Raw genomic sequence first — 20,435 nt, 5'->3', positions numbered from 1 at the left:
GGGATTTGATAGCTGCTTTCAACTACCTGAGAGGTGGTTCCAGAGAGGATGGTTCTAGACTATTCTCAGTGGTAGAAGAGGACAGGACAAGGAATAATGGTCTCAAGTTGCAGTGGGGGAGGTTTAGGTTGGATATTAGGAAAAACTTCTTCACTAGGAGGGTGGTGAAACACTGGAATGCGTTACCTAGGGAGGTGGTAGAATCTCCTTCCTTAGAAGTTTTTAAGGTCAGGCTTGTCAAAGCCCTGGCTGGGATGATTTAATTGGGGATTGGTCCTGCTTTGAGCAGGGGGTTGGACTAGATGACCTCCTGAGGTCCCTTCCAACCCTGATATTCTATGATTCTATGCCTCCAATAGCTATTCTCTGGATAACTGAAATCCAGCCTAGGAACATAGTGGCTGGAAAGTCAGCATCTGATTGCTTAAAATAGCCTATGTGAAATGAGCTGGTGGTTTCAAATTCCCAGTTTCCACTATCCATAGCACCTCAGATACTACAGTAACATGCACACTATAAATACCCAAATAGAAAAGAAAAACCACCACAACTAACATCCTCATTGACAGGGCAAGCAAAACAGCAGTGTACTAGTGTCTCTCTCTCTCAAGATGGTCCCTTGATGTCAGATTCTGGTAAGGGAGTGTGGGGAAGCATTGACAGTGCCAACACAGTAGATGAACAAGAAGGCTTCAGCCAGGCATTTCTCAGCCATTCTATAAACAATGAACAACACATATTATTGGATTTACAAAGCACAAGTTTGATATCTAGATGACAAATCTCTTAAATCAAAAGTTCAGATTTAACTTCAGGTTCAGTAAGTACTTCAGCTAATTCCCACATAGGCCTTACTAGACTTACTGCACTGTATATATTCTAAGTTAGTTTCTTGCATATAAAAATGTATTTTTCCCTAGGTATTTAATCCCTTTGCAAAGATCAGGTTATGTGAAGATTATATGTAATTAACTACCTGTGTTCTGTTTAGATTTTCAAGATTAAGAAAATGGTGTCTCTGCAAAAGGTGTCCAAATGATGGCGCTGAACACCAGTTTTCCACAAGATAACAGATATAAATATGCAGAAACTACATCACAGCCAGTGCAAGATTTCTCCCATATGTAGTCTTCAGCCTTCCTCACCACATGTGCCTCAATTCTGTTCTGGAAGACTCAGTTTTAGGGATGAGAGGGTAATTTGGTATCCATGCTAATTTAGTGTTTTCTTTTTGCTGTGACTCCCAAGGGATTGTCAGCTTTTGGTAGAAGTTTTTGGCATATAGATTCATGTCTGCTAGAAACTGAACTGAGAACATCAAATTATTTTGCAACCATGTTTTTTTCTTCCTACATTTATTCATCCCTAGCTAAGAATTTCTGAATGCAAAGTTAATAATAATCCATGCATACACACAACGTGCTTTCACTGTTACACTGTTCATTAAGCTTCGGGAGAAATATGTATAAAACTTCACAACATAGAGCACTTAGAAATAAAGAATTAATAATTAGCACCAGGAAGCTTGAATGCTGGTGCCATAAATAGTGATGTTACAAAGTAATTCTTTCAACAAACATTGGAGTTAACATGCCACTAAAATAAACATAGCAAAACATCATTTCAGTTAAGGATTCATTACACATTCTTCTCTAAATAAATGTAAGCCTTCCTAAATTGAAAAGGTGTAGGTAAACTCTCACAAATCTTGGGAGATAGGCCAGTCCTTGCCTACAGACAGGCCCCCAACCTGAAGCAAATACTCACTAGCAACCACATACCACACAACAGAACCACTAACCCAGGAACCTATTCTTGCAACAAAGCCCGTTGCCAACTGTGCCCACATATCTATTCAGAGGACACCATCATAGGGCCTAATCATATCAGCCACACTATCAGAGGCTCGTTCACCTGCACATCTACCAATGTGATATATGCCATCATGTGCCAGAAATGCCCCTCTGCCATGTACATTGGTCAAACTGGACAGTCTCTACGTAAAAGAATAAATGGACACAAATCAGATGTCAAGAATTATAACATTCATAAACCAGTCGGAGAACACTTCAATCTCTCTGGTCACTCGATTTCTGATCTCAAAGTGACTATCCTTCAACAAAAAAACTTCGAAAACAGACTCCAACGAGAGACTGCTGAATTAGAATTAATTTGCAAATTGGATACAATTAACTTAGGCTTCAATAGAGACTGGGAATGGTTGATTCATTATAAAAAGTAACCTATTTCCCCTTGTTTATTCCTCCCCTCCCGTTCCTCAGACATTCTTGTTAAACCCTGGATTTGTGCTGGAAATGGCCCACCTTGATTATCATACACATTGTAAGGAGAGTGACCACTTTAGATAAGCTATTACCAGCAGGAGAGTGGGATGGGGGGAGAGAAAACCTTTTGTAGTGATAAACACCCATTTTTTCATGGTCTGTGTGTATAAAAACATCTTCTGTATTTTCCACGGTATGCATCCGATGAAGTGAGCTGTAGCTCACGAAAGCTTATGCTCAAATAAATTGTTTAGTCTCTAAGGTGCCACAAGTACTCCTTTTCTTTTTGCATACACTATATATTTCAACAACCAGGCATGATTATGTTTTTCTTATTGGATGGATAAAATGCAAATCAGAACTCAAAGTGGCTCTTTTTGATCTAATAATTTTTGAAGGCATATCCTAGTTGTTTGGCTCAAACTGTAAATTAATTTCAAAAATCATCTGTGAATGTATAAATGTGCATGTTTGCGGATTTAAGATGTGGAATTGTAGTTTGCTGCAGACACCAGAATTTGTAGCCGTTTTGTACAATCCTCCTATGCATAATTTACGATGAACAAATGATAAAGTACAACTATTCTGACAGCAAGAAATTAAGGAAATTGTGTTAGCACGATTTTATTTTTCCTTTACATAATCAATATAAAAAGCCAAATTTCAAAATCATTTAAAATTAGGTCCACATATCTGTTCACATGATTATTTGGGCCTGCAATGATGCATATAAACCAATTCCTACAGAAACTTTCAGGTTTTGGTAGTGAGAAATTATTGCATGTGCAAATTTACAAATCTAGTTAAAAGGCATCTGAAAACTTTGCCAAAAGATTGTGCAAAAAAGTTCTGCAGAACAGGCATTAATTTATTTTATTGTATTATTTTAAAAACCTGTGAGACTTAATACTATGTTCTGGACATGAAAGTTTTGCACACAGATTTGTTACAGACTGGCTATCATTTCACATTAATAAAACCTGTCTTTCAGTTAAGATTAAGTGATAATCAATTTCCCATCTATGCCTAACAATCCGGGATGAATTTTCAGCAGACCCAACCTTGGTTGGTGTAGCTATTTTTGTATACAAACACATTTTCCATGAACAAAATGGACAGTTAAACATGCATTTGCCATTATGCAAGCCCTAATGTAACTGACAAACATTGTGAGCTGACTTTTACAGGCTTGCTGAAGAGTTGGTCCTAACAATACATTTAATATAGTAGCTTAAAGAAAATATTCCCTTTTGGTAGAAAAATCAGCTTCATGGGATTTGTTGCTGATGAAAGCTTGCAAGTCAGCAATTTACTCAGGGCTTTGGTCCAGTAAAAGCTAGCATGCATATTTATGCAGAGAACATGTGACCATGAAGACTAATAGTTTATGTCAAAACCTAATAAAAAAACAAACAAGATTCTGTAGGGCATGCTGTCACAACAAGCCATTCAATTCAGTGACAAGTGACATTAAGAAAAGGTCATTTGCCATCCATATTCATCCTGCATTGCCCTTACCCTGAACACACTGCCCAGAGGATTCATTTTTGTGCCCCTAAGGGTATAGTCTATTTTACTTTTTAAAATATTTTATTCTTTTAGAAACAGGTTCCATTCTAATAAAAGCTGTATATTTCACAAACAAGGAAGTTACAAATTTGTCAGTTTCACACAGAAAACACAAGGTATAAAATGAAGCCATGGCAACTCTTACGTGAGCTATAACAAACATGTAACCGTTACAATTTTGGCAGAAGATCCTGAATGTCAGGGTATCCAGCATTTTTTTCATGTTACTGTTTCAAAGACAACTCTATATAGTCATATTATAACTAGAATGGGCAGCAATGTTGTTATACTGTGGTCTACGTTATTAAAGCCATTGCTTTCTTGGACCTCCCTGCTTTATTAGAGGACTCTAGCTGTTATGTTGCCTCCCAATGCTGGCAGTATTAGGCTATATATTTAAAATAAAACCCAAAAGAACAGACTCCTGGCACAAAGAATGTTTGTATTTGATGAAAACTGTAGCTCATAGGTTTATTTTGCTAGCTATTATATCCTACTAATCCGGCCAGCAGTATCAATTAATATGTTTCTTTTTCTGAAATTAATCCATTTTATTCTTATATTTTATCAGTATTAATTCCTTGGAAAATGTGTTGAGGCACGTGTTTCCTAATAATAAGTTTTGCTGAAATGCAAGAAGCCTACTGGCCTGTAAGATCCAGTAAGATCTGATATATAGCAAAAAGTATGATCAGTTATAAATATGTCAGCATAAACGCTGGCAACCTTTGGCACAGATAAAAATGGTCCCTTAACTTTGGGAAACCAAAGGGAGGAACTATCCACATCACATCACAGGTTTATCTGGCTTCTACAACCAGTTGGTAACCGCAGGGTTCACCACAACTTGGGAGGTCGTCAAGAGAGCCTAGGTTGCCAGTTTTGGAATGAGATAATCCTTATTAATATATTTAGAAAAAGTAAGTGTCATAATCCACAAACCTATAGGAGAAGGGTACCCTTCTACGGAATTTCTTAGGGTACAGAAATAAGATTTGGGTATAATAGGTTGGGCCTGAATTCTTAGTAGTTGAGTTCGGTTCTGCTAAGTTCAGCTCTTATAAGTTCTAAGCTCTATCTATCTACTATCACGCTATCAGCTCAGCTTGTGCAGTATAGTATAACTACTCAACATTCCTAACCATTGGGAAAGCCAGCACCATCACGTGATTGGTCATGCCAGGAGTGAGGCTGGTCCTTCACCTCCTATTACCAGGTCCTCAAAGAAGGGTGTGAGTATGTTAAGGTACTTATAATAGAAATGGTACCACCAGGAGTTTTGGAATTCTTTTACTGTTTTGCAGTTATAAGTTTCATTGCATTTCTTATTTTTATGTTAATTTCAATAAAGATTTTATCAATTTGGTATTGTCCTCAGTGCGTGTTCTTGCCAAGCACCCAGAGAATCCTCTCCCAATATAGAACTCTCTGAGTTCTTCAGCTCTGTAGTATGAATTGGATAAGAACCTATAAATCTTCTGGTCAGATGCGATCAGTGGCGAGCCATAACAATTAACCCATCAAATTCAGGTCAACAAAATGCAGATTTCAATTAAAAAATTAAAGGAAAAAGATGTATGTTTTAAATGCTAAATAAATTGCCTTGGTGTGAGATACCCAGTGGAAGCTGTAAGCTGCTAGAATCATAGTAATTTAGCTGCTATGAAGGACTGATGCTGCTGCTTCTTTCTGTGTTCCTTTCATTTTGCAGAAACAAAGATCCAATGGCTAAGAACCCACAAATAGATGACGGAGCTACTATCACAGTTTGAATGCTGGAACAGAGGTCTTCCTGTGGTTGGGGTGAATTCCACCCTTCCACATTCCTCCCTGCAAAAACACCTGTTTGAGCTTTCTGTGTAAAGGGAATGTCTCTCTCAGCATTGCAAGATCTCAATCACTTACCTTATAATCCAAAAGAGAGCTCATCTGATCCACTTCAGAATTACTAATCATATCACTTTCTTCATCATCTATAATTTCTATTTTCTGAAATAGAAGTGAAAGGTATTTCATTCAGAAAACTAAACTCTTGAATTTCTAGTTAAACTTGTATTGCTTGCCAGCCGATGAACATACATAGGATCTTCAGCCTTCTGAAGAGCCTCTATTGGTTCATCGGGGCTGACTCAGTTTTTTTTCCCCCAAATGGATCCCGATAACTATCTGAGATCCAACCATCAATCCTGAAGCGAATATTCCTTTGTTTGTCAGATTGGGGGAGGAGCAGGAAGGCTAAAATCCAGTTTATGATAGAAACTCAATTGTGACTTAACTATGGAGATCTCACACATCACTAATTCTAAGGTATTTAAATTTTACCATAAAAATTAACATATTTTTCCTAAATTCTATAACCTACTGCCCTTTTGAAGGGTTAAAATCCATTGCTGATGTAATAACCTAGTATATGGATTTGTGTACAGGCACAAAGTCCAGAGTTTGGTCAAGAGGTCAGAGGCCTAGCAATAGCTAAGAGAAAGCAGAATAACCAAAAATAGCCTTGCTTTTGCTAAGATATGCCTGGTCAGCAAAACACCAGATGTTGGGGGCAATAATTGTCTTATTCAAAGTTGCAAATAGAACAAAGTAGTTAGTTTCTTTTGTAGGGAAATTTTCTTCTCACACATCCAACCGTGAGTTTATGAAAGGTTCAAGCATGTCAGTATAAGATATGGTCTCCTCCCACCTTCCTTTCCCAGGGACCAATGCCTGCCCTAAAAACACAAATGAACAACTTGAAAGACAATCTTTATTGCCATATACTTTCACTGTTTCTTTGCTTTTACCCCTAGATATGTATCTGTTGGACAATCAAAGGAGCTACTTCATTCCTATGGACCCCAAATCAGAATTCAACATACATATTTTATAGTAATACATTTATTAAAGTACTAATTAAATGTTAATTTGTTAACTTGAGACCATGGGCAGAGAAATGATGTAACCTTTGACCATTGGCTACTGTGCTATCATGTCTTGCTGCTAGACCTATCCGAGGTTGTGGGACTGCCTACCCCGTCACTTTCCCCCGCCCATGGAAAATCCATATATTCCATTGTAATCAATTGATTGACAGTGTCTCTGAACCTAATAAGGTGACACTCCATCAGTGCTGTACGTAATAAATTCCTGTGGTTGACCTCTACACGGTGTGGATTTATGTCCTTCACCTTTTTATCTCAGTGTTTATTTTTATAACCTTGAAAATGATTTAATTCAAACACTGTTCTATTAAACAGCAATAAAATTGGTTAAATTTATTATACCTTAGCCCACAGAGATTAAATACTGATTGAAATAGTAGAATAAAAGCCTGCCCTAACACCATTATCTTCCTCATTGATCCCACCACATCCAAAAGCCGAGAAATATAGATTCAGTAATTTCAGCTGTTTGCAGTTTATCTCTTTGATTTATTGGCAAGAATGCCAGCCTCCTATCACAAACTGATTTATATTCATTCCATCTGCTCAAAATCTAATTTAGATATGAATAAAAATAAAAACAACCTCATGGGCATTGTAAAAACCCATAAACGTGACACACTTTGTTCTGTCATAACACACTTTCAGAATCATTCTTCTCACCTCACTGAGTTTTTTCTCAAAAATATAACACATTAGAAAATACCGCATAAGTGCTAAATACTGTCAAAATAAACATTTTTCAACATGAAATACGGTAGTAATACTGTATTGTGATTGAAAGAATTTATGATTAACACAGAATTTATGTTTAACACACTGGCCTTTTACATTCTTAATTAGATATATGTTTGAAAAGTGTAAACCTCCCAATTTTTCATAGAATTAGGTAAAAACACCCAGATAAAAATCTTATTACTTGACAGAATTAAAAATAAATTGATAGTAAAAGTATATGAACCAAATTCATCAACAGCAGAAGTAAGGCTACCTCAGTGTAGTCAATGGAGTTGTACCTAATTACTCAATGGTGAATTTGCCCCTATACTGTCATGCAGTACACTGGGCTTTCCAAGACACAAAATTATTAAACACATTATAGTGAGACATGTACCGAGGTCTCTGGGGCATCTGGTCTCTCAGGCTAGCTATAATCAAATAAGGTATCAGTACTAGGAGGAGCTCCATATGGCACCTACAACCACACAGAAGTTCCTTCCTGGATCAGGGCCTAACCAATCAACCTGAATTTAAACTGTTTCAGGCCTAGCTAGTACACCAAAACTAAGCAGGACAAAACATTCTTTCAGTACTTCCACATGTCCCTGTACACAGAGCATAACTCTACTGAAGGGAGAGTGTTCCAGAGCTAAGTAGAGTAGAAGAATTACTCAGGACTTTGGAGATGAGAGAGACTAGAATGTAGTAATGCAGTTACACTAAGTAGCCTCCTAAAACACAAGATTTCTACTCATTATATTATGTGGAAAATATTTTTAAATTTTTTGATTGAATATGCACAATTCTATCAATAACTGCTTATTTTTAGTATTAAAGTTATAAAACAGGGTTCTTTTTAACAGGACATGAAAAATCTTCACTAACTTAGACGTACTGCCTTTGGAAGACAGTTTATACAGTAATAATTAAAAAAGTCGAATTGGTAAGATATGAAAAAAGTGTACATACCACATTATCTGCAGATAATGTATTTTGGTCCTCTTCTTTGTGACCAATTTCTTCATTTTGAATAACTTCACTGGTTTCTTCTGCAGAAATAAATGAGCTATTATATCTTCCTTGGAGTGTTAGCTTTAGTACCCTATGCCCTTTTTATGGAATTCCTTTAAGATATGTCTTCTATGACTTTTAAGCCAAAGTTTATTTGTAATTTAAAAAATTGCATATAATTAATGTTTGACACAAACATTTCAAAATCACATTTATACCAATCACTGCCTGAGAAGACAGACATTATTCCTGTCAGTTACTCTCCTACAATATACACCAATTTCTCACTGCTTATAGCTTCAGGCTTGGGTTTTCAAAGGAGCTTAAGGGAGTCTGGCACCCAACACCCACTGAATTTCAACAGGAGTTGGGTGTCAAACTCCCTAAGCCTTTGAAAATTCCAGCCTAAAAGATATGGGGTACATATATGTGTGGGTTTGCCTGTCTGTGTATCTTACTCACATACATGCATATACCCCCATGTTGGTGTACTGGAACCACTAAACCCTGGTCTACAATACAGAATTATTTCGGTATAAACAGAACAGCTGATTGGATGGCTCATTGGTTTGTACCTGTATGGCAATCCCTATATTCCCAGTTAATTCATACTGCTCTAATTGCAGACATATATTCACAGTAACTATGGATCTGTGCAAGGCAGCCGCTTCAGTTCAGGAAGCTTCATAGCTCCTCTGGGGCCCTGAATCATAAGAGCTACAAAATCCTACTGCACTGCCCAGGGTCATTGTGGAAAACAAGGGAGACATCTTTATTATTTTATACGCATAGGATATGTATCTCAGTTTTACCAGATGGATATTTAATTTGCTCATAGACTTTTGTTGTTTTAACTCACTTCTATGGCTGCAATGTAGCATTAATATTTTGTTTTGATGAAGCTGTTTTGTGTCACTTCAATCACCTGTTTGTCACAGGCTTCTGGAGAAAGTTCTTGCAGGTGCTGAAAACAGTTAAGTCTGTCAATTTATCACTGGTGGTAAACAATTGGACTGCAGCCCAGAGATCTAGTCTAAGAGTAGTAGACCAACTGGTTCCATCCAGACAAGGGTGAAGGAAGCAAAAGCTGTCACCAGAGGGGTGCACATGAGGGGGACTGAAAAAGGATCTAAAGCGTAACTTGCCCTGTAATCTCAACAGTCACCATTTGTTTAGTTTGACCAGTGAATCCAAATGTTCAATATGAAGAATCAGTTCTTCAACTAGTGTAAATTGGCACAGCTCACTGACCTCAGAGCAGCACCAATTTACACCTAATGTGGATATAACTAACGCAAAAGACAAAAGGGCCTGTTAATGTTACAAGTGAACCTTAACGTTTTCCATTTTCTGATTTTGATAAAGTATATAACCTTAATTTTGCATCAAGTTATGGTTTTGATTTTTGTTTTTTCATCAGCTACTTTTAAAGACTAGCAGCATTCACCAGCCTCATTCCACTTATTTCACTTACCTAGTTAGTTCTTTTACCCCTGGGGGAATTTTGCACCACTGCACGTGCGCATAATTCATGTGCCATGCATATTTTTTTGTGTGACCGAAAATAGCTTCTGTTGGAAATTTATTGAAGTTCTACCTTTTGCTCACTAGAGGGTGCTATGGCGCTAGACCAGAGCAGCCTCAGCAGAAAATAACTTCGGCTGGAAAGTTGCTGCAGTTTCGTCTTTTTCCCACCAGAGAGTGCTGTGGCATTGGAACAGAGCCACCACTCAAGGCTAGCTAGGGAAAAGAAAGAGCCTGTAGTGCCTTCTTCACAGCACAGGGCCACAGGGGTGAGGAAGGTGCAGGGCCACATGGGGATGGAGGAGGGGGTACAGTGCCACATGAGGATGGGGGGAGTGGGTGTCTGAGTGGGGGTGGAGGGACACATTTGGCCAGGGGGTGCAAAGACACATGGGGGTGAAGGGACACAGAGATGGGGCAGGTGTGCCTGACTGAATGGGAGAGGCTGGGGTCAGCCAGGGTCTGCATGGGAGAAGGTCCCTAACAAACCCTCCCTGCCCCCCTCAAAAATCTATTCCATACTTTTCCCACCCATACTCAACCACCCCAAGTTCACACCCAGGCTCCTTCCCAGCAATTACACTTCCCTCTCCCTCAGCTCCTCTGTTACCCCTGACTCCCCCAAGCCTTTGCACTGCTTCTGAGGGGTGCAGGAAATACGGTTCTGCATTGTAGTTTAAATGAATTATTACTCAGAGTTATGTATTAATATGCCTAATAAGGAATCTATTTGTCAAAAACCATTTCCTGAATTGTTTTTGTCGCCTGTATTGTTATAGACATACTTGCTGACAGGTATTTTGAAATAAAATGACCAAAAATTATTGAAACTGCTGTGATTATATTGTGTTAAATATGCAGAATTTTGCAGATTATTAAAATATCGTGTGCAGAATTTTTACTTTTTTGGTGCAGAATTCCCACAGGAGTACTTCTTTTCAACTCTCTGAAAGTCCTTTTGGAACCTAGAGTTGTATTTTCCGAAAAAGTTAAAAGGGTGATTACACAGCTCTGATAAAACAGCTGTTGCGTGTAATTCTGGACTACTTATCTTCTCCAGGAGTGTCAGCTCTTTTTTCAAGCCCTCATTGATATAATTAGCCTCTCTCTCTCTCCTCTCAGAAAGTCTTTATTATGGGGTTAGCAGACTGGAGACTTAAAGTCAAGTGACAGTCAGTGCCAATAAAAGACATAATGTCTGCGACCCAACAATAAAACTGAAATCATCATTTTGGCATACAAATAGATTCAAGTTTTAAGAATTATCAGAGTCAAAGTCCACTACTATATCAAAGGGGGTTTAGTTACAATTTAGTCCAACAGCTTTTCCACAGACTTGGGCAGGGTCTAATAAAGTAGTTTACTTATTCTTAATTAACCCATTTTAATTTCCAATAAAGGTTCTCTTTACTGCCTCCTAACCTATTTTGAACTACTTTCTGAGTTGTGGCTGGTAGGAAAATAATCTTTATGTTGAAAATAAAAATCTCTTTCATTTTTGTTACTAAAGAAATCCTGTGTTTGTCCATAGCTCCATAAGCTTTATTATAGTCATATTCTCCTTGCCTGGATCCCTTACAGCTCTGTGTTCAGCTTCAAAAGCCCTAGCTCAATGAATACTGAGTCATCCTTCACTTTAAATGGCATAACATTCACTTTTCTTTCTTTAAAATAAACATCCTACTGGACCAGTTCCTTCTCCCTCAGGCAAGTCAAGGATTCTCATACGTTGGCATCTTCCCTGGATTTCAATCAGTTCTACCCAATTCTGTATCATCTTATTCTATTTATAGTTGAATTTGACAAAGACATCACAAGTTTGTTCACAACAGTTCTCAATGCCCCTAACTCTTTCCTCTATACCATTCAAACAAATTGACAAGATCATATGTGGCATACAAAGCTCCAACAGTGTGCTCTAAAACAGACTTCCTTTCAGTTTAGCCAGCCCAGGGCTTATTGATCACTTCTAATCAGAAGCACTGGGAGCAATTAGTTCAACTTTTGAAGCCAGTGAAACGTGCAAAGGTGGCAGTTCATCTCCTTTAGGGCCTAGAGTTTTAATTTTATGGACACAGAAGACTGGTTTTGGTCATTCTATTTTGTGCGACAGAGCAAATGAGTTGATCATCTAATTCCCATTTAACACTCAAACTCATGAAATTGTGGGGGTGGGAAAACAAATTCATTCTCTCTCTCTCACATACTCACACACACACACACTTTAGGTGCCCTCCAAACAGCCCAGTGCTACTGACTCTGCTGCCTAATTCTCTGCATTGTTACCAGGCTATTTAAAGAGGCTTTAATACTATTGTAGGTTTGTTTGGACTAGACTGTTCTGGTTGTGTTGTAACTCTAGTTAAACAACATGATTGTGTATTTGAGTTGATCTAGAGCAGTGATTCTCAACCTGCTTGCGGCCCAATCAGCACACAGCTGTGGCCCACGTGACATTCTCAGGGCCATAACTAGGGCAGAGCAGGGGCTGCACCCACCCCAGGCACAGAGCCAGCAGGAGGGGAGTTCCAAAATGGGGCAGTGCAGGATTAGGCCAAGCGTCAGCCCCCTTCTGTAGGATTTGGCCCAGGCGCATCGGCAGGAGGCCTGAGTGCTCAGCACTCCCCAGACTCTGCAAGATCGCAGGTCCATTGACCCCAGCTAGAGCAGGCTCCCCATCAGTAGGACCACAGTAGCAGGTGGGTAGGGCCGCTGGGCAGCTGAGCTACTGTCGAGGTAGGAGACCAGCCTGCGCAGGGAGGAGGATGCAGGTAGGTACAGTTGCAGGGAGGGGGGTGCAGCTGGTGCATGGGGGACAGACTCTAGATTGGGGACTGCTGGCTGGGAGCAGTCCCTGGATGGGGGGCTAGATATTAGGGCACAGTCCCTGGACGGGAAGGTTCAGTGCTGGGGGGGCAGTCCTTGAGGGTGCTGGGTGGGGGACTAGATGAAGGAGGGGACAGTCCCTTGGAGCAGGGCAGTGTTGGGGGGGAGGGGGGTCAGCACTGGACAGGGCACCCTGTCTCTGCAGGGCAGGCACGTGTGCCACCCAAGTTTTGGGGTAGGGGGTCTGGATGCTGGGGGTACAGTCCCAGGTGGGTTGAGTGATGGGGGGCATTCCCTGGCTGGGGGTAAAATGTGGGGAGGGGCTGGGGGGCAGTCCCTAGATGGGGGCGGCGCAGCACATGAGGGGCGAGGGGGAAGTCCCTGGCTTGGGGGGTGCCATCTTTGCAGGCAGGCTCCGCAGCTGTGCTGCCAGCAGCAGCGAGGAAGTGAAGGTGGCAATACACCATACCATGCCACCCTTACAGTAAATTAATTCATTTTAACAGTTAATTTTTGACTTATTTTGCTAATTTAATTTAAAATGCTCTTGGTAAACATTTGCCAGTGTTGAAATGAAAGGTACTATATCAGTTTGAATCATACTGCTGTCATATTACAAATACTAAACCTTATTTTATTTTTTTATTTAGATCTACAGGTAGGGTGTGTGTATATATATTAGTGTGGATGTGGCCCACATAATGCACGGAGAGCTGCATATGCGGCCCACAATGGTAAATAAATTGAGAACCACTGATCAAGAGGAACTGACAGGTCTACTTATTTTAGTGTTTTAGAAAAAAAATTGTTAGAGTGGTCAGAGTGCTGAATGGGTGCTACAGTTTGTATAAATCTACATAATAGCTCAAAAACTTGCCTCTGCCACCTTGGCAAGGACAATGCCAAATGACTGTAATTTTAAAAATACTGGTTTGCACTTCAGAAGGCTGTTCATTTCATAGGTAAGAAAAGCAACTGTTTCAAGCACTTCTGAATGTATACACTAGAGAGAGATGAAAAGCACACAAATTGCAAAATATAATTAACAAAACAGTAGCAATTGCAGTTTCAAATACCTTGTGAACTTCCTTCAGATAAGCAGATTGACACTTCATCATTCCTATCATTATCATCTCCCACTTCAGTAGCAGTTTCCTCTCCTGGAGTAAGTGCTGATTTAGCACCAGATTCAGAATGGTCACAGAAATCAGCAGGGCCTCCTCTAGGGGGTGGGACTTCAATCCCCATTAAACGATATTTTCGTCTTCGATTCCCAATCCAAGTCTTATAGAGAGAAATACAAATGGATGATATCAGAAATAGTAACAAAAGTCTCAGTCCTAAAACCAAGAGTAATGAACGTTTCTGTGCGACAGGGAGAGGGCAAGATCCTTGGCCCAATTTCCACTGCTCTACCACATGCCAGTGGAACAAAGCAGCCCAAAACCCACAGCATATTGTAAATCCTCCAGTGGTATAGCTCTCTCTCATTCCCCTCCACAAAGAGGACATAGCCAGAGAAAACTGGGCAGAGCCAGAGCACCACTATGCTTTGGCTTTCCACTGTAGTAAGAATAGCCTTTAGGAGTTATCAGTCACATTGCCCAGGGATGCTGTGGAATCTCCATCATTGGTGATTTTTAAGAGCAGTTTAGATAAACACCTCTCAGGGATGGTCTAGATAATACTTAGTCCTGCCTTGAGTGCAGGGGACTGGACTAGATGATCTTACGAGGTTTTAAGAGCAACCTTCAGGCCACTCCAAACTACGCAGGAACCTGGGGTAGCCTCAGGGTCAAGTAACCTTAAGGTGACTTAGAATCAGACAACACAACCTTACATTCCATTCACATTCCTTTCACATAATCCAAGTCACCACACCTCTCAACAGATAAAGATTTACACTTAAAAGTATACAAGTATGACCATATAGCTGGTAATAAACATGCTTATTCTTTTTCCTAAATTATGAACAAAAAACATTAAAAGAACATTTTTAAGATTGCAAAAGTCAAGCATTCAAAAATTTTAAATGCCATAATTAAGGTTGCCTGTGGCTTCTTGTCTGATCTGTCTCTTCCCTCCCCACCCACATTGGCTCTCAGTCCCAGACCCAGGCTCTGCATCCAGTGTTGGTCATCCCTTTACAACCCCACCCTACCTCCATGTCCCAGTCTCTTTGCCCAGCCAGTCTCAGGCTTTCTTCCCACCTAATCTCCCCTCACCTCTGTTCCTCCCCAAACTGGTTCCTTGTCCCAGTCTCCTTGCCCAACCAGTCCCAGCTTCTCCATGAGCTCCCACTCTTGGTCTCTGTACCCAGCCAGTCCATGTTTCTTGCCCCTCCAGTCCCAGTCTCAACAAACTTCTTGTTCCAATCCACTCCACTCCTCTTCTTTCCCTCTAAAGTCTGGTTTTTTGTTTCCTCTGTATTCAGATCAGGCAACTTCTTCCTCCTTGTTACCTGGGTGTCATCAGGGGAGTCACTGAAAGCACAGGAGACACAAGGTCTCTGGGATCAGTTTCCATTCCCAGCCCCACCCTGACTTTGGGATGGCACAGGCAGAGTCTGCTCAGATGTATGAGCTGTGAGGGCATGGAGCAGGCTCAGTTTTTTGTGTGGATGGCACATGCAGAGTCTGGTCAGCACTAGGAGCTGAGAGGCACTGTAACATGCTCAGTGAAGATGGAATCTTCAGATATTTTTAGCAGCTATATTCAAGTCATCTCTAATGAGCATGTGCAAACTGGGATTTTCTTCAAAGGTTTATAATTTGGCCAAAATTGGGCAGATTTTCACAGAGATGGAAAAGGCACATCCTCTGATAAATTTCTAGTCCTGGCTCCAATGCATGGGCGTACGAAAGCTTAAAAAAATAAAAAATAGTTGCCAACATTTTTTAACATTGGCAAAATAATTTATTTTTCCTTGCCTCGTTCTCAGAAACATCTCAACTGTTTTGGCTGAAATTAAAAAAAGCCTGAAGACACTCGGCATGGAAAATTTGAGCCCAAAGTGTTAAAGTTTTACAAAGATATAAGAAACTAAAAACAGGGTCTTATAATGCAAAGTGTCTGGCAACTTTAATAACAGATAGGGATACCAGCTTTACCTACAAGACTTTGCCATGCTGTATGTAGCTTTTTTCAAAATCAAGTACTTTTGAAACAAAATTATTTTAAAAAAGTTCCAACTGGTTACTCGTCACATTGTTTCTGATGATCCCTTGCTCTTGGATAATATGCCCCTTCCCCTAATCTACATTTTCATAATAAAAAATGTACAATAGTTCCAAAAATGGGCAAATTATTTGAAGTTAAGGACTTTCTCATAAAATAATTTGCCATATATTTAACTTCCTTGTGCTTATGGCAGCAATGCATGGTGCTAACTACTGTAGGGTTCCTGCCACATTACCACAATTTATCTTTCCTTTATTTAAGAGTGAGTCTGCCTCTTTATTCCCTTCTACAGTGAATTACTGAAAAAAATCCAGGAAGAAGTTATTGGAACATATGGACAAGGCAGACTGTTTATTTTTCTTTTTGATGTGTCATTTCTGCTTTCAAAATTCTGCCAAAATAGAACCGTGCATTCACTACTGTATGTTGAACATGCCCTTTGAAATACATGTATCCACTTCTGTAGCATCCAAAGTTAAAATTAGAAAAGAAAATATATGCCATGTATTTGTAGGCTTTCCTATAAAAAACACCACTCTAGAATGAATATTTTGGAGCAGTGCATTGAGAAATGCACCTAAATATATACATTTCTCTTTTCCTTAAACCAACTGGCTTCACCTCTAGGAGGAATACTGATTTAAACATATTCTAATTGAATTTCTTCATTATACTATCTCCTTGAGAAACTCAAATCAACACTCTACAAAGAATGCAAACTTTAATTACTTACAAAACTCCATTGTCCTGCATCTGTCCTCTATTCCTCAAATTATTTCTGATTATGAAATTGTGCAAAGAAGGTTTTTCTTTTCTAGTCATCATCCTTGTGTTCCCAAGACATTCAGATGTCTGAGAGCCCTGGTCATCACCATGAAAGCTCTTCTAATGTAAAACACTGAACTTTGGTATGAATGAATAAATCAGTCAAGAGAAGGAGGATTAAAAAGAAACAAACTTCTAATTAGACACAAAAAGCTACATAATTAATCAAAAAAGAAATGAAAGAAGTATTGGACAATTTTATGAGGTTTTGGTACAGAGTTCACGTGTCTGAGAATACCACAAAATAACCAGCTTTTCTTCTGGTACCTTGGAAATCCATGAAAGACCATCTGGGGGTGTCAAAACATATGTAAAATTAATGTACAGCCTGCAGTCACTCTATGTGACCACAATCCCTTTGGAAACATTGGAGCCAGGGGACAAACTAAACCATTGAACCTGAAAGGACTGAATCTGCTCGAATTTGACGGTGCACAGGCGTGAAATGTCATTCTTATGTGAGAAAGGAAAAGCAATAGTTTTTACTCATACTCTTTGCGCTAAAGAATTCTAATTATACACGGGGCCATGTTTATAGATCACATATGTGTGCATTTCCAGAACAACATTTCTTGCTGGGGATAAATCATTAAGAAAAAATGATCCCCCTTAAAAACCTACTGCAACGGGGTAAAGCCTGGGGGGATGGGAGGGGGAAGGACACAACTGAATAAAATTAAAACAAAAGTAAAATTTAAAAAAAAGACATAAAATGTGAAAATTGTGTACGTACATTAAACCATTTATTTTTGTCACACTTCTTCACAAAGTGAAAGAACACAGGGAATATTTATTTTTGTTTCATGTAACTATACCGCAGTGCTATGATTCAAGTTTGGTACTCACTTCTTTGAAACAATGTAACCAATAAATTATTAATTCATTGATTACAGGAATTACTCCCCAAAAAATCTTTGTTAGCTAAAAGTTAAGGCTGAGAAGTATTACTCTAAACAATATGCTCAATGAAAACAATATTTAAAAAAAAACAAACACGCAGTCACCAGCTGATGTTAAACGTACAGTTCTGACAGCAGACTTAAATGAAGGCATAGACTGCAAATCTGTGTCTGTTAAGCAATCTTAAAAACTCAGCCCTTGCAGTCCTGCCAGCCTCCAATCTTTCATGATTTGTGGCTTTCCTAGCTAGTTCCTGCTCCTGTAAAACCTCTAAATGAGAACATCTGTTATTCTGATATGAAGCATATTTAAAAAGGGCTTTCAGAAGTTTGCTGATTATGGTGAAAATCTTTTTCCATATTAAGATGTCCACATATTGACCCAGTAGCAACACCACGTCAACTGCCTTATCTCCTTTGAAATTTGGATAGTGGTGTACTGTTAGGCCTAGGAGATTTATACACATAGGACCACTAGCTCTGAGCTGAAAAATACTTGTAATTGTCACATCAATTATACTGGTGTTTATATATCACAGCACCTTCAAAACCCTAAAACACATAGATACATTTTTTACTGAAGAAGAGGGACTAATAGCCATCTCACTCCTACTGGTACAATCAGGAATTGGTAAAATATATATTCTTTTGTATATCGTTGTAAAGTAGAGCAGAGTTTGATTAAGAGCAGTGCATTCCAGATATTGTTACCCCGAAAACAGATTTAGGGTACCCCCAGAATAGCTCACCTACTAACCAATCTGTTTTCCTGATGTATGGGTCTCCAGGGTGGCTAAGGAAATACCTGGAGGACACAGGCTTCTGATAAATGACTGACACAAAGACAGTGTTCTTTTCAAAACAAGGCACCTTTTTATTGGTGCAAATAATAATCCCTAATACAATAATAATCTAAAACACAAATCTCTTATAGCAAGTTAAAGAACTCCCCAAACCATATTGCCTTACAGTTGAGATGATCCTAAGTGATGCGCCCTGCTTATGGTGATCAGTAGTTCAGAGGTCGCTGACACCAGTTTTAAATTTTCTTTAAATCCTATGTATATACATTCTCTTTACAAACAGCACAACGCAAACACACATCTTTATTAACCTAAGCGTACACATACATACCAATACTCACTACACTATATTATTCTGTAATATTGTCTAACAGACTCACTCCACGCTTGCTGACTGTTTCTTCTGAACTCTCTCTCTCTCTGCCTCCCTCTGCCGCTGTGTTGTTTTTACTTCTTCTCCCTCTGCTGCTGGATCGGGCAGGATATTCTGCTAATGCTACTGCTGCTGCTGTCAATGGACTGCTCAGGCAAGCTTTGCTCTTCTTCTCTGTCCTTCTTGCCTGTCAGCTCCTATTCTCTCCTCCTATCAGCCCACTGACATGCTGACTGTCCTGCCAAAACTTTTTAGACACCTTTGATAATTTCTTCCTGTCAGATCTTTACTGCACATGCTCACCGCCAGCATTCCATGCATGCTCATGGCCAGTTCTATTTTTAGCATGCAGCTGTTGTTTACCTCAGCTGACCTTTCCCCTACTTTTGAAGTATCATGTAGGGTGACCAGATGTCCCGATTTTATAGGGACAGTCCTGATATTCGGGGCTTCGTCTTATATAGGCTCCTATTATCCCCTATCCCGATTTTTCACACTGGCTATCTGGTCATCCTAGTACCATGTGACCTGCAGTTTCCAATGGTGGAGTGATTCTTGCTTATTCAAAAGCGGGTCAGGAATACAAAATAGAATCTGGGGAATTTCTTTGGTATCAATGTGATTACTACTGATGGGATTAAGTTGTTTGTCATGGCTATATAAGGACAAGGGTGAGGCAAGAAGTGGCTTTCTCCCATCCAGACCCATCTTTTTCAGTCAGTGTACTGCTGCCCAATTACAAATGCCATAGATGGTGGTCAAATACACTAGATAATTTCTATTATTGAACACGCTCTTCTTATGAGCACAAGGCCTGATGCTGAAAACAAAACCACACAGCCAGACCCCTGCACCCATACAATATTCCACTGACTTCAATTCACAGGCATCCTGAGGCATATTGTGGCTTGCAGAATTGAGGGATCAAAGGGCTTGACCCATCAAACTCTATCCAAGATGTCCTATTAAATAAATAATTGGGCCCATAATGCCCAAAAAAATATTGATTTACTAATCTCCAAAGAGTGCAGTACCATGCTCAGTATCTGATCATTTCCATAGACCAGTGTAAAACACCCAAATATTTGAGAAAGGATAATACCTTTTCAGTAACCTAAATCCCAGCGTATTATGTATTACCTATCCCTCTTCTAGCACCTCCAGTCTCAAAAAACTCCCAACACTATTAAATGTGAATGTAGAGAGTGGTCTCAGTAATTAACCTTTCAAAAATGAATTAATGTACAAGACTATATTTTTCAGTTCTAATGTTTTCTATTTTAACAAGTACTGGTCAGTACTTAATATGACACTAGAGTGTCTCCTGGGGCACAAAGAGATTTAAGTAAATTTACATAAAAGGAAATAAAAAAATTTTGGTCACACAATGGTAAAAAGCCTTTAATCCAAAAATTCCAGAATTACAACAAATGAAACATTCCTTTAAGTGCTTGTGTATATTTCAATTTATGATGAAAATTTTATGCATGCCC

General features: G+C 39.3%; 1 protein-coding gene across 3 annotated transcripts in view; it reads right to left on the bottom strand.

Moving 5' to 3' along the window:
- The window catches only part of HDX (highly divergent homeobox), an 82,507-nt gene that overhangs the window by 7,367 nt on the left and 54,705 nt on the right, over positions 1-20,435 (bottom strand). For all 3 annotated transcript variants that reach the window (XM_048863801.2, XM_048863800.2, XM_048863803.2), the window contains 3 exons: positions 13,939-14,146; positions 8,471-8,550; positions 5,760-5,843 (listed from right to left, as the gene is read on the bottom strand). In XM_048863801.2, coding sequence (XP_048719758.1) covers positions 5,760-5,843; positions 8,471-8,550; positions 13,939-14,146 — 372 coding nt within the window. The remainder of the gene's footprint in view (positions 1-5,759; positions 5,844-8,470; positions 8,551-13,938; positions 14,147-20,435) is intronic.

This window comes from Caretta caretta, chromosome 9 (genome assembly GCF_965140235.1).
Source record: "Caretta caretta isolate rCarCar2 chromosome 9, rCarCar1.hap1, whole genome shotgun sequence".
Classification (NCBI taxonomy): Eukaryota; Metazoa; Chordata; order Testudines; family Cheloniidae; genus Caretta; species Caretta caretta.
Note: the sequence above shows the minus strand (reverse complement) of the source record. Positions and strands in the feature narration are given on the sequence as shown.